Source organism: Phyllostomus hastatus, unplaced genomic scaffold, assembly GCF_019186645.2.
Source record: "Phyllostomus hastatus isolate PE091 unplaced genomic scaffold, TTU_PhHast_1.1 phas_contig_57, whole genome shotgun sequence".
Taxonomy (NCBI): Eukaryota; Metazoa; Chordata; class Mammalia; order Chiroptera; family Phyllostomidae; genus Phyllostomus; species Phyllostomus hastatus.
The window spans coordinates 3,362,741-3,377,503 of record NW_025333912.1 but is presented as its reverse complement, the minus strand read 5'-3'; the positions used below and the strand labels follow the sequence as shown (position 1 = coordinate 3,377,503).

At 39.7% G+C, this 14,763-nt stretch overlaps 1 protein-coding gene across 10 annotated transcripts in view; it reads right to left on the bottom strand.

Annotated features, from left to right (window-relative positions):
- The window catches only part of CFLAR (CASP8 and FADD like apoptosis regulator), a 47,679-nt gene that overhangs the window by 7,364 nt on the left and 25,552 nt on the right, over positions 1-14,763 (bottom strand). For 6 of the 10 annotated variants that reach the window (XR_006786696.1, XM_045847564.1, XM_045847565.1 and 3 more), the window contains 5 exons: positions 13,697-13,832; positions 12,745-12,830; positions 9,843-9,900; positions 7,092-7,141; positions 6,307-6,388 (listed from right to left, as the gene is read on the bottom strand). Coding sequence is in view for 9 of the 10 variants with exons in the window: in XM_045847564.1 (XP_045703520.1) it covers positions 6,307-6,388; positions 7,092-7,141; positions 9,843-9,900; positions 12,745-12,830; positions 13,697-13,832 (412 nt within the window). In the remaining variant the exon portion in view is untranslated. Of the gene's footprint in view, positions 1-6,306; positions 6,389-7,091; positions 7,142-9,842; positions 9,901-10,632; positions 10,739-12,008; positions 12,831-13,696; positions 13,833-14,763 lie in introns of those variants that run through there. The other 4 variants (XM_045847570.1, XM_045847569.1, XM_045847572.1 and 1 more) reach the window with 4 other exon arrangements.

Sequence of the window (14,763 nt, the reverse complement as noted above, 5' to 3'; positions counted from 1 at the left end):
GTGGGGGAGGAGAGAGAAGAAGAAACACTTCCTAATCTGCAAACACCATCATTCATCCAGGAGCCTACAAACCAACCAGATCCCTAGATCAAGGCCCAGAGTCCATCTGCCTGTGACACAGGACATTCACTCCTCCATTCCTGACAAGATCAAAAGTCTGCACTATGTCAGGGCACTGCAAGAACCAGGACGTGACACAGGCCTCATTTTGCAAGGTCACTGACACAGATGACACAACACCAGGACTCGTTTTTTAATTCCACCAAACTGAGAGAACTGGCCCCAAATCCCTAAGCCTCCACATCTGCTTCAAAAAGAGGTTACTGTGGATTCTTCTTGAGAACAAGCCACTCCAAAAATCACCTTCTCTTTCACAATGTGGCTCTAAGAACAGACTCCATCTGATTGCCTCCATATTTGCTTCACATAGGGCCTAGCATGCTATTCTGCAGCTAGTAGGTGCTCAATAAACCTTTATGACATAAAGGAAGAATAAACCTACAAATGTTTTCAAGACCAGCATACTCTCTGGATAAAAGTCTCTTTTTTTTGAGGACAGAAAATAGGTATAGGAGAGTCTGCTAAACTCTGCAGATACAAAGGAATGGTTTTAGAAACACACTGAGATTAGAAGCACATATTCCTTCATTCATTTTCCCACCAAATATGTACTGGGCTCCTATGTGCCAGGCACTGTTTCAGGTACTGGAGACACAGTAAAAGGGATGGACAAGCTTCCCACCCTCATGGAACTGACATTATAGCAAAGCAGCTAAAAGCAGAGGCTTTGGAGTCAAGCTGTCAAACCCCAGCTATGTTAGTTAGTAGAGAAGTTAGGAAGGGAGTTCTCTGGGCTCTGGTTGCTCACCTTGAAAATGGGGATAACAGACTATATAGTAAGAAGCTAGGAAAATTCCTGGGCAAGTGGAATGAGGAAACGGAGACTTTTTGGTTGTTTGAAAATTAAACAAAGCCAAACAGTTTGAGCAATTTACAGCCAGCTGGTAAATTAGAAGACCTTATCTTTCCTAACCAGAGAGCACAGTAACTTCTTGCCCATTAACCACAGGCGTGGGGGAAGAGAGGAATTCTAATGCAAACAGAAAAGATAAGACCTAAACAGAGAGAGCCAGCTCGGATGGAGCTGCATGAATTCCCTTTCAGCTTCCCCTCCCAAGACAAACAGCAAGTCTGTGCTTCCCCCTGGGTACTTCCCCCTCCCAAATTCCCACTCCCCCCCCCCCACCATGTAAACTTGCTTATGAAAGCTCAAGGTAAAATGAATGTTAGGGTTTTTAGCCCTCACCTTCTCAGACTGCTGGCCTCTGATATTAATAAAAGCGCAATTATAACCCAATCCCTGTCTCTGCGTTTTGGCTGAGTGGTGGCAGGCAGCACGAACCTTCTGGTTTCAGTAGCACCTATCTTACAGTATTATTTCTGAAGATTAAGTGAGAGTCCATGTAAAGGAATCGGCAAAGTACCTGGTAATAGGACAAAAAGCCCCCTTTTCAGGCCCTCTTTGCCAGAGCTGACTGGATCCCATAAGGCATGAATGACCCTAACTGTTTTATGAGTCTTTATCCCCAGGACTAGAACATTACTGGAAGCGCCCTGAAAGCACAGATGCTCTGGGAACTTACAAAGCAGGATACACCAGGACCCTGCACCCGAAGATAATATCCAGACCCTTCCACACCCTGCTCTACAACCGCCCCATCACCGCCCATCACAGGATGAGAGTCCAGAGCCCTAACCCCTCAGGGCTGGTGCAGTCTCCACATCTAGCCCCTTCCCTCTCTTGGAAAAGTAAAAATGAAAAAAACTTTGCTCTCTGCACTTTCTTCTCTTTGTGAATTCTTTCACAGCCCTTGTCACCAACCACCCTAACATCTGGCACATGGTAGATTTTTAAATAATTTTATACTCTAATCACTACCACTCCCAAAGTCAGTATTATTGTATTACTGTTAGTTTCTTTCAGTTCCCTTGTTTCTCTTGGCAATAATGTTTATTCCCAGACTCCTACAATCCTTCCAAATGGTCAATGTTAACAACATGACAAAATTAACTAGGCAAGACACAAAGAAGCCCCACATAATCACTCTAGATAAAGCACACTGTTTAGATGGAAACCGCCCCCCACACTGTTTAGATGGAAATACAGAGTACTGGGCGTAATGAAGACTACTGTCAACCAAACCAGGATCCCAGGCCTCAGCGAAAAATCACCAGGAGGGTAGCTGGAAAATGAAGAGCCACAGGCCTAGAGAGAGGGCACGAGAGGAGACTCTGCCTTCCACTTCATATGAATTAGCACTCCCCTGCTGCGCTGAGTCTCAGCTGGGCCTGTGATGGATTCGAGACCCCTTGGCATTCCACTTTAATGCCAATGATTCACACCCATGCAGCCGTATTATAGGGTCCAACTCTAACCATACTGCTAAAATGCAGAATTATACAAATATTCATTCAGTCCTTGCTGGCAAGAGTCCCACAGCCCAGCAAGGGAAGCAAGCATAGACAATGGCTTTTAGCCACAAATTCACAGCAGCCCATGGCTTTATCTTTATAATTCTCTTTATACAACAGACATACATCTTGCACCAGGGAAACTATAATGAGTAAAACAGAACTAATTAAAATAGAAAGTAGAAGTCAATTACATAGTCTCTTTTAAAGCAGGATATTACTCATTGAGAAAATATCTTCTCTTCCTTCCTTACATGGGTACTAACGGCTACCAAAGAAAGGACACTTATCTATAGCTAAGAAAATGGCATTTGTCATCATATTTAACCAAAAATAGTAGGACATGAGAACAGGAGATCATAATGAAATCAGCCTGAGACTTTCAGCCTAGTATTTGCTAATTTGATATTCTGTTAGATTCTCTTTCCCATAAATCTCACCATGATAACATTTTAAATGAGCCTAACAGACACCTCTGACTCATTCTAAGAAAATGTTGGAAGATTAGTTATGCCTCAGAAAGACAGCGTCCTTGGAGCAGGCAAAGCATCCAGGTCAGACAAACTTCTCCAGGCACAGAAAACGTGATGCACTGAGAGCCACTGATTGCCACAGCAGTGAGGTTCCTACAGAATTCCCGTGTCCACCAGAGCCCACTTGAGACCAGGAGAGCATTTCTTAGGAAGAAAGGACTTCTGGTCAAGATGGAGGCATAGGTAGACATGTTTTGCCTCATGCAACCACAGACAGAATTACAACTAAACCTCAAAACAAATAATACCCAGAACGGTCAGAAAATCAAACTGTATGGCAGTCTGACAGCCAAGGATTTAAAGAAGCCATACTCATCCAGACAAGTAGGAGGGGTGGAGACAGAGACAGGTGGAGAGGTGGTGGTTGCAGAATGGGCAGTCCCACACTCACATGTAGTAGAGAAAAACTGGGAGGGATAAACTGGGAGCCAGTGATCCCAGCGCAAGGCCTAACTGTACAGCCCAGGGTTCCAGCACCTGGAAGATAAATCCCCATAACTTTTGGCTATAAAAACCAGTGGGGGTTGGGCAGAGGAAAAAAATTATGGGATTTTCAGGAGACTCAGTTTAAAGGGCCTGCATGATCTTAGAACATATGCAAACCCACCCACTCTTGGATTCAGCACCAGGGCAACAGCAAGAAAGGTGCCAGTCACATATGGGGAGGGGGTAAAGTGACTGGAAACAGGGCGAGTTCTGGGCAAACCTCCAGAAGCCAGGCAGCAGCACTGTCCCCTCTCCAAGCCCTCCTCCCAAACAGAACCACAAAGTGGCGAAGTAGGTTGCCCTGCCCTGGAGATTACCTAAGGTTCCACCCCACACAATTTACTGGTGGCTTTTCTACAACAGACCATGCTACTAAGGGAGTCAAAGCAGCTCTACCTAATACACAGAAACAAAGACAGGGAGGCTGCTAAATTGAGGATACAAAGAAATATGGCCCAAATGAAAGAACAGAACAAAACTCCAGAAATATATCTAAATGAAATGGAGAAAACAAACCTATCATATGCAAGCTCAAAATACTGGTGATCAGGATGCTCAAAGAACTCACTGAGTACAGCAACAACGTAAAGGAAGAAGTGAAGGTTATACTAAGTGAAATAAAGAAAAATCTACAGGGAACCAACAGTGAAGGGAAGGAACCCGGGGTTCAAATAAATGATTTGGAATATAAGGAAGAAATAAGCATTCAACCAGAACAGCAAAAGAAACAAGAATTCAAAAAACAATGACAGTATAAGAAGCCTCGGACATCTCCAAACATACCAACATCTGAATCATAGAGATGCCAAAGGAGAAGAGGAAGAGCAATAAATTGAAAACTTATTTGAAAAAATAATGAAAAAAAACTTCCCTAATTTGGTGAAGAAAGTAGACATACAAGTCTAGGAAACACAAAGAGTCCCAAACAAGTTGGACCCTAATAGGAACATATCAAGACACATCATAATTAAAATGCCAAAGTTTAAAGATAAAGAGAAAATCTTAGAAGCAGCAAGAGAAAAGCAGAGTTACCTACAAAGGAGTTCCCATAAGACTATGAGCTAATTTCTCAAAAGAAACTTTGCAGGCAAGAAGGGACTGACAAGAAATATTCAAAGTGATGAAAAGCAAGGAACTACAACCTACATTACTCTACCCAGCAAAGCACCCATTTAGAATGGAAGGGCAGACAAAGTGCTTACCAGACCAGGTCAAGCTAAAGGAGTTCATCATCACCAAGCCGTTATTACATGAAATGTTAAAGGGACTTATTTAAGAAAAAGAAGTTAAAAAATGAACATTAAAATGGCAACAATTCACACCTATTAACTACTGAATCTAAAAAACAAAACAAACCAAACAAACAAGCAGAGCAGGAACAGAATGACAGATATGGAAAATTATCTGAAGGGTTATCAGCTGGAAAGGGAAGGGGAAAACGGGGGAAAAGGTGCAGGGATTAAGAAGCATAATTGGTAGGTACGAAATAGACAGGCAGATGTCAAGAATAGTATAGAAATGGAGAAGTCAAAGAACTTGTGTTCATGACCCATGGACATGAACTAAGTGGGGGGATTGCTGGAGGGGAGGGGGGTACCAGGTGGAGGGGGGCAAAGGGCAAAAACTGGGACAACTGTAATAGCATAATCAATGAAATGTAGTTTTTTTAACTGTTGAAAAGTTGAAAGGAAACAGAATGATCAGCCTCTTCAAAGAAGAGATTAATAATTAAACATAATTAACCATATTCCACTTATCTAGATTCTTCTCATTGTTTTTTGATGCATCACCAGTGACTGATTTCACCTGAGTCAGACATCCAACCACAGTTGGATAAAAAAATCAATTCAGATCCAAATAGTGACATACATGTAGCAGGCTCTGGGCAACAGCCCAAGTACAGGGTGGTACAACTAAGTGACACATTGCCCCTAAGAGAACATTCATTTATCATACCTTTAATGTACTCCAAAAAAGCTTCATGGTCTATGTGGGTGAAATGATGAGGTATCTGGTAATACTGAAACCAGAAAGTCTTCCATTTTAACCACTCCCAGAAACCCAAGACTCCTCCCTGCCACGGCATCCAGCATGAAAAGACAAGACTAAAGCTCACTAACTTCCACAAATTATGCCTTTGTGCCAGACAAAAGGGTCTGTGTTCCCCAAATCCTCTTTCAGTTTCCTGCTGACACACAGCTAGACTAAGTTCCTAGTCCAGTGGGGTTATTAGATGAGGCCACATGAGTGAGTTCTGACTAGTAGGATATGGGTGGAAATGATGTATATCACCCTGAGGCCTGGTTCCCCAATGTACGTGAGATCATGCACTTCCTTCATCCACCAGCTAGATCTAGAGGATCCTGTAGAAAACTCTAAGGCCTTAGATGATGAAGCCACTAAAGGGCCACATGGAATAAAGCTCCCTCTAGCCCAGCGATTTTCAACCTTTTTAATCTCATGGCACACATAAACTAATCACTAAAATTCTGCAGTACACCAAAAAAATATATTGTTTACTGATCTGACAAAAAAATAGGTATAATTTTGATTCATTTATACCAGATGGCCATTATGTTGGCTGTTGTCATTTTTTATTTGACAATCTAAGGGAAAAGAGGTCAATGCCCTGACTAAATAGTCAGGTATAGCCCAGTCCACAGTAGGCTGTGGTATAAATGAAATTTCCCCTTTGTACAGACTGTGGCAGTGGTTTGTTACAGCAGCATAGTGGTCATCACACTGATGAATACAACTTGACTGTGCCACAATCTCACCGTGGAGGCATCAGTTAATCTGCAGCAGACACACCTACCTGTGTCATTGCCGATGCAATCAATTATCAAGCAGATTCCTAAGGGTTTGCTCTGCATCCTGTATCTTTCTTCTGGTATGTGCTAGGAAAGAAAGCAGAGACTGTTAAAGACTCTGGATACTGCTGTTTCCACAAGGTCCCACCTATATACCATCTTTTCTTTTGGATTTTCTTAAACATTCCTTTGGCAGGTAAGTCAGTCAAGAGACAGAGCCTGAAGTCATCACAGATGACATTTCCCATTAGTATAAAAATTTTTCTCTATTCAGGTAATGCGCTTAAGACAACAAGCTATTTCAGCTTTTATTTAATTTTAATGAGAATTGCAGTCTCTTTACATGTGTCTTGGCTTTGCGGGATACAGAGAGTTAGAAACAAAGAGAAAAGATAGATCACCTTTTTTCTTAGTAACCTGAGTTTGTGCGAGATCTTTCCAAACTAGTACAAAACGAGGCCTTCTATTGCCTCTCCTTACAGAGAGGTTATCAGCCTATGAAAAAGCCAGAACAAGTCAAGGTTCACTGCTCGCTAGTATGTTCAGTAATCACTCAGCTGTAAAGAGAAGTGCCACTCTGGAATTTTCCTGCATTCCACTAATGCAATCCACTTCATTGCTGCAACCAAGGTTCCCTTTTAGAAAAGTACTCAGGAGAATAACACTCTCAAAATCCCATTGTTGTCACATAAAAACAATTCTTAACCGACAGATATTTTTAAAGAAGTCAGTATTCTCCACAGATACTGTGCACACAGTACAATACCAAATCAGATAATTTATTCTGTACCCGAGGCAAAGATGCTCCTGATTCTTGAATGGATGTCTTCACTGGTTCTCCTGGAGAATGAGACAGAAATCATTTACAAAGCTGAAGGAGAACTAAGCCCACTCCCATGCTGGCTGCATTTCCTCATTTCACAATTGTCTCTTCCTCTATTTTCTTCCCCAAACTCCTTTCCTCAGCTATACTCAGCCCCAAGGTTCTAACCTCTCAGTGAAAAACTGGTAAGAAAACCAAGTCTCCATGTTAAACAGGAGCTATGGAAAAAACTACTGAAGTAGCAAGTGAAGGAAGGCTCTTCCTTGCCCTTCTCCAAGTGAAAACCAGGTGACTGGTGAGCTTTTAACCTGATAGGGAAAATCCAACAACTTCACTGCAAACAATATCAGTATTTCCTACATCCTGTGTACTCCAGCTGTGGGCAACACCCAAGGGAACAAACAGCCTTAGCGACTGAACAGATGGCCATGCTTCCTTAGTCCAGTGACACTAGGAGATCATAAAATGAAATGTCAATGGCAAGATAAGGGACACTGAGCTTAGCAAGTGTAGATGAGCCTTTAGGCTTTAGGCTTTTACCATTTTGTTAGATAAAAATGGCTATTAGGGGGAGAAAACTGTACTTGAACAATGATTAAAATAAAATTTTTAAAAAATGGCTATTAGCCCAAGGAGGCAGAGAAACCACCAGTTGTAAAGCCATGGAGGGCTGGCTCAAACCCCAGCCCATCACTGGCAAGTTTTGTGATCTTGGGCAAGTTTCCTCCTGCAGTCTCAGGGTTCCTTTGAATCCCTAAGATGAACAAACTAATACCCGCTTTTATGATATTGTTGCAAAAATGGGATATAATGTCTAAAGACAGGCAAAGATAAAGTCCAAATTGATAAGATTTGGGGGAAATGAGCACAAAGCTGTAAAAGTCAAAACAGCCTTTCTGAAAAACGACTAGCAACACCCTTTAAAGCAACATTCTGCTTCTAGAAGTTTATCCAATGGAAATAATAGAGCAAGTGTGCGAAAATGTCAAGGGCATCTACTGAATGACTGTTCATGATGGCCTCAAACTAGAAAGAAACTAAAGGTCTACACCAAGATGAAACAGAGTAAATAAATTATGGTACATATAATGGAATCCTATGCAATAGTAAAAAAGATAAGAGAGATCTTTATGTATTTGACATGAAAAGATACACAGGCTATATTAAGTAAAAAATGGATTACTAGATAATACAATATTGATCCGATGTACTTAAAATACATATTTATTTGTGCTCATATATTTACACATCCACATGTGAAAAATAAGGGCCTCAGAGGCATATAAATCAAACATTAATGGTAGTTACATCTGATACTTAGAATTAAGAGGAAATCTCACTTTATCTTTTTGAATTTTGGCAATCTTAGATAACAGATTAACAAATCACAAAATCTATGTAATGTATCTATCTATCTCAGTTTAATGCACTTGGTAAGAGCTTAATAAATTATAGTTATCATCATCTTCATCATCATCCAGATGAAATCTCTTTAGAAATCCAAATTAATATAAATACTTGGTGTGATTATTTTAAACTTCTGTTAGATTTTGGTCAAGTTATCAGAATGTTTCCTTCTTTTATTAACAAATAAATCATGTCCAGGCAAAAGCAGGTAACTAGCTACCCTAAGTATCATCAAGGGTGTGGGGAGCCTCAGTTACCTTGCCTGGATCATTCCAGTCAAGGGTAAACCCGCCATTAGGGAGCACGATGGAAAGAACTCAGATTGTTTTTAATTCCTCTCCAAATCTACCAGCTCTCCTATATCCCTTTAAACGGCTTCCAGAATGCTAGTTCTTTCCACCTCACCAGTGTTTTAAAAAATGCTGTAATTTCAGGAATTAATTTACTCCTCAGTAACTTTTCCTGGAGAGTAGAATTTTAGGTAGGATATGACAGGCAAGAGCTTCACCATCTGGCTAATCTGGGCAAAATGCTTTTGTTTCCAGGTGTGAGTGGGCAGCATACAGGCTGCCACACAAAGACGGCGCCCATCAGGCCACTGCCCTACTACAATGTTCATGATCTCCGCTGCACAAAGGACAAAGTGCAGGCTCCCCAGTTAAGACTGAGCAAGCCCTGCTTACCTGCCTGTCAATCTCTGCCTGCCTCTAGGAGTTCTGAAGCACAACCATCTCCACTGCTGAGTCTCAGTCTTAAAGGAGGACTCAAGACAAGCAAAAGAAATACACTTTAAAAAAAGATGAGAATGAGTACTGATATTTTAAGAGAGATGAGATAGATTGTACAGGTAGAAATAACTAGATTTTTATTGTATTTTTTCTTTTTTTTTTTAGGGGAGGTCATCTAGAGAGTACATAAATTTATTAAATGGGCTTATAAAAGAAGACCCTAGCAACCTTTCTTCTTCCTGCTCTGATACTTGGTTTAACATGGCTCATTATCATGGCTAGCTTAATGATTACCATGGCCTGGTTACTGTTCCATTTCAGGTAGAAATGTCACATTTCTACAAAATATATAACTAAGATGTTGAAGCTGATAAAGTAAAAGGTGTTTAGATTCAAATACTGTAAGTGAATAACTAGAAACACCAATGAATACATTTTAAAAGTCTAACTGCTTTTTATTTTTTGAGGGCTTTTAATTAGAATGTATAGATAAAGAAAATGGCCAACTCTAAAAAACAAAACGTTTTATACTGGAATTGTCAAGCATTTATAAAGAAGGAACATAAAGAGAAGCCAGTCTTACTTTGAATGTCAGGCTGTCTCATCACGAGTCTCTGTTCTTTACTTCTCCCATTCTGAAGCTTCAAATATAAAGAATAAGGTCATAGTCCCTGTTAGGCTTTCAGAGTCACATTACAGTACACAGCTTTAAATATCTCAGTAAGATTTTTACCCCGGGAAAAGAAAATATCATATCCATAGTCAAATTACCTAAAGAAGGATAGCAAGAGCCATTAACTCCATGAGTCCTATATCTTGTAGCCAAAGAACAAGGCAACTCTTTTTCAAGAAGTGAATATACAATTAATGTGTACATATGCTAAACTAGCATATCAGAATGTTTCAAAACAGCTCAATGAAGTCAGATGTTATGGTAGAGTTACTATAAGAACTCTAAGACTGAACAAGTTGTTAGAACATGCAATTTACCTTCGACCTGATCCTTTAACATAGAGGCAATGTATGTATAAGAGTGGGAATTCTAGCCCAGACAAACCTTGTTATAAATCTCAGTTCTGCCAGTTACTGGCTATGTAACTTCAAAAAAGTTATTTAACTTCTATATGTCTGTTTCTTGTCTTCAGAATGAGGACAGTAATAGTATCCACCTTATAAATTTGGGGAGAAAGTTAAATAGATACAAAACACTCAGGACAGTGCCTAGCACATGGAAGTGCTTAATAAACGTCCAGTTATTGTTTTTCCATCATTGCCAAGCTATACATAAGCCACATGTGGGCTTGATTCTTGATAACAGCTACCACTTGTGAGAGCTACAGTGGGATTAATCAGAGAATGAAGATTGAACGAACCCTTTCTCTTCTTAGATGACAGGTCCTGTGTAAGGTACACATATCACATACTGTCAATCATTTGATACGCTCAGCTTTCAAATGACAGTTCTCCTCTGAATCTATCCTAGCCAAAAGAGAGAAGTAGACTGTTCATTAAGCTATGACTTTAAGTCTATGTGTCTAAATTAAAGAAAAACATGTCACTTCCTTTTATCCCTAGTAACCAGTGACTTAGCCATAGGTTGATGATACCAAATAGAAGTTCCAGCCCCATATGGATATGAATTCACTTTTACATACTATTAAAAACATGTAACATTACATCAAAGTTACATTTTAAAAGCATTATATTGCAAAAAAATAATATCAAATAAAGAGCATTCAATTCTATAATATGTTGGTATCATGTGTCATTTAATACCACTGTAACTTTTAAAGCACTTTTGCAGCCTTGTATGAGTTAATAGCCAGGTATTCAGTTCCTAAATCTTGTGAGAAATTCATTGAATTCACATGCTATGGTGCCTAATCACTAAATGAATGGATGATCAGGGTCACAGATTAATACACCAAATTTAAGAAGTTTACACACAAAGCATCTGAGTTCTCAATAGGCTACACAGACAATGAACACTTTCATTAGCAAAACAGAAAGGCAATAGTAAAAATATGACAGGCTTTTAACTAAGAATGATAACATAATTCATATTAAATAGACAGTAACAGAGGAGGCTCAGAAAAATCTAGGTCTGCATCCTAAATCAGTTTTGTCTCATGATTCGTATCACAAAGATCAGAAAGATGAAATCATAATTGGTTCTTGAAAAATGATACCTATATCTAAGTGATGGCATGTCTAGTATGCAGTTTATTAAATACACCACAAAGTAGAGGAAGGAGCAGGGACTGGGCCCAAATCGGGTGATAGCTGGAGGTGGGTAATCACTTAATGTTCTGTAGGACTGTGTTTTCTTATTTGTTCAATGAGGGGCCGGGTGGTATAATCCTTAACAAACATTTTAGCTCTGATTTCCATTGCTCAGTGGTATCCCTTATAGCTCATGTTCTTCATGAAACTATTTATATCACAGGAGTAGTTATGAAAGTGTTTGTAATTTAACCATGAAATTGCACCGTGGTCTAAGTCCTCACTACAGATTCCATATATTTTTATATAGGGATGAGGATGAGATTACAATAAGATTAACTTCTCAGAACAGAAAAATTAACCAAAGAACAATTCTGAGAATGCCTTGCACCATCTACTATCACAGAAACCAGAAGTGACTATGTGATATTTATGTGTACACAAATCAGTAACATCTCTCAGTAACAAAAACACATGTGCCGAAGTCATTAAAATAAGCTCAATAAAAAGCAAATGCCCAGAGAGGTAAATACAAAGGTATTTATTTTGAAGCACTGTTTGTATTAACAAAAGATTGGAAATAATCTAAATACACATACATAAAAAAAGGTTAAACGCATTGTTATACATCTAAAAGTAGAACCATGTGTAACCATTAAAACAATGATCAAATACAAGCACAGTTACATAGGATCATATGGAATAATTTCCAAGAATTCCCAGATCAGGACAATGCATAAAACAAAAATGAAATTTGATATGTGTATAGACTATCTTTGGATGGTTAGAGAAGAAAATAGTTAATCACAGTTGCTTCTGAAAGGAAATATACTTCAAAAAGACTTTTGTACCGTTTTGAATTATTTTTGTCCATGGGCATGTCCTGCCCAATTTTATTTAAAAAGCTAAATTTTCAAAGGAACAAATGAACAATGAAAAAATGTTTGGTTATATATGTAATATGCCAAAAGATGTACAAAAGTGATTAGAGAGGAACATAATGAGAATACAGTGGTTATCTGTGCATTGTGGGACAGAGGTAGTTTATACTTCTTTGTTTATATTTCTCTGTGTTCTCCAAATTATTTCAATAAACATGTGTTTATTGTCATAAGAAGTTACACATATTTTATTAAAATAAATGCATATTTCTGTCAAAATTCTTCCATATTTTAAAGTACATACTGTGAGAACATGTATATTTTAATTAACTTTCTGAAGCTGTTTCATGCTGGGATTCCATAATATTGCTCCAGACTCACCCTTAAGTTATAAGAAGGATCCTTAAGACTCAGGTTTGGGAGAGAGGCCTGGAGAGCATTTATATAATTTGTTCCTGTTGCTTGAGCTGTAAGCAGAAAAGAGATTCTGAGTTAAGGTTTTTCAATTATTATCAAATGAATCTTCAACAATGGCTCAGTCCAAGGCCACTCTTCATCTTTGAAAATACCCTAACCTTTCCAGCAACCTCCTTAATTCAAAATATCAGATCAGACGACTCTTCTACCAGTGTCTTTAAAACTAAAAATGCTACTCTTACCATTCATTTGGGGGTGGGGATGGGTGGGGGAAAGTCTATGGATCACTGGGTGTCAGCCACGCCCTTCAGGCTGTAACTGGTGGCAGTGGACTGATAACAGAGCCCAAGCTGATGCTGAGTCTAAAAGACAATGGGGGAGGGGTGGCATGGAAGAGAAGGCCAGTGTGAATCTGATCCCCTTTACCAAGGAAGGGGTTATCAGCAGAAAAGACACCCTTTTTCATGAAAAGGTTTTGTGAAACTCAGAATACATGAAGAGCAGCTCTGAGACCCCAGTCACAGGACAGATGCCACCCAGAGTCAGGTGGTGGTCAAGGCAAATGCTGGAGCAAAGCAGCAGAGCTCAGCATATATCCGAAAGCCCTGAATGTCCACAGAACCTCCCCCTGGTGCAGAAAATGGGAGTGTAAACTCTCTCTTGGAGGCGGGAGTGTTAAGAACTGCTTGGTGGCACGCTGGGGAAGGCCAAGATTCCGTGGTCATGGGCCTGAAGTGATGAAGTCGGCAGATCTGGGCTATGAAGGGTATAAAGGGATATGATCTCTAATTACAGGCTAGCGGGGGCTGTGAATATTCAGGTTCTGTTCCATCTACCCAGCCAACAATGAATATTTACCAACCCAATCTACCATGCACAGGGTACTTAGCCACCAAGAGGCCAAAATTCTACTTACCAGACTGCTTGTATTTCTGGATTTTTGTCTTCAGGTCTATTCTGTGGATGGTCTTTAGGCATCTTTCTAATAAATCCAATTGATCTGGAGCAACCAGATTTAGTTTCTCCAATTCCATCACAAGATCCAAGAAACTCTAAGAGAGGCACCAGTAAGAAATAAATGTCAGTAGGGCTGACTATTAAGTCCCAGACACAAAACTTCAGGCCATGGTTCATAACAGCAAGAAGAGGTAGCAAGGGGAGCATCTTCAGACCTTCAGGGATCCTAAACCAAATCTCTCTGTTTGATAGTGCCTCCAAGGGTGGACGCTATACACTCCTGAATTTTACTGAGCAAAGAGGTAGTGAGAAGTCTTTTGGTGGTCAACCTGTACCTAGGTTGGAGATGGACACTTGGGCCATTTTGTGTCATCAAGGAATATGGTGAGAGAGCAGGCCTAAGAATACAGTAAAACCCTCCTGAGTTTTTTCTCTTGAAAATCAAGCTAGTATTCTACTGAAACACTCTAAGGGCTTTCCTGAAAAAGTAAGAGAGAAGGTAGTTTGGGGAAAGTTCTTACTAAAAAAATCCCAATGATACGTTTTAATCAGTGCTGGATATTCCAATTCATTCTGACTCAGAGCATATGAGGTGGCAAAATCTCAAGGTTAGGGCATTTTGCTATTCATTTACCCCAGGCCACAACAATTGTGAAAGAACTATATTGCAAAAATAGGCATTGCTTCTGGTTTTATTTCCCTTCTGTTTAACCTTTGTTTTCTTAAGTGCTATTTATTTTTAAATATAGTAACCATAATTAAATCCATATAAATGATTGAGAGGTAAGTTGATTAGAGGACACCAAAAAGAGAGTTCAATTTTTTTTCCTTTTCCTTCCTATTTTCCATTTGATGGTGGGGGAATACAATCACTCTGCATTCCTGGATTTCAGAATCTGTAATTATTGAGAAACATGAGGAAATCCCCAAGCAATGACTTACCCTCAGAAGCAGGTCCCTTATGGATGTACTGTCAAATACTAGAGGCCTGAGCTCTTCCTGGCCTGTCCTTAGGTCAGCAGTACC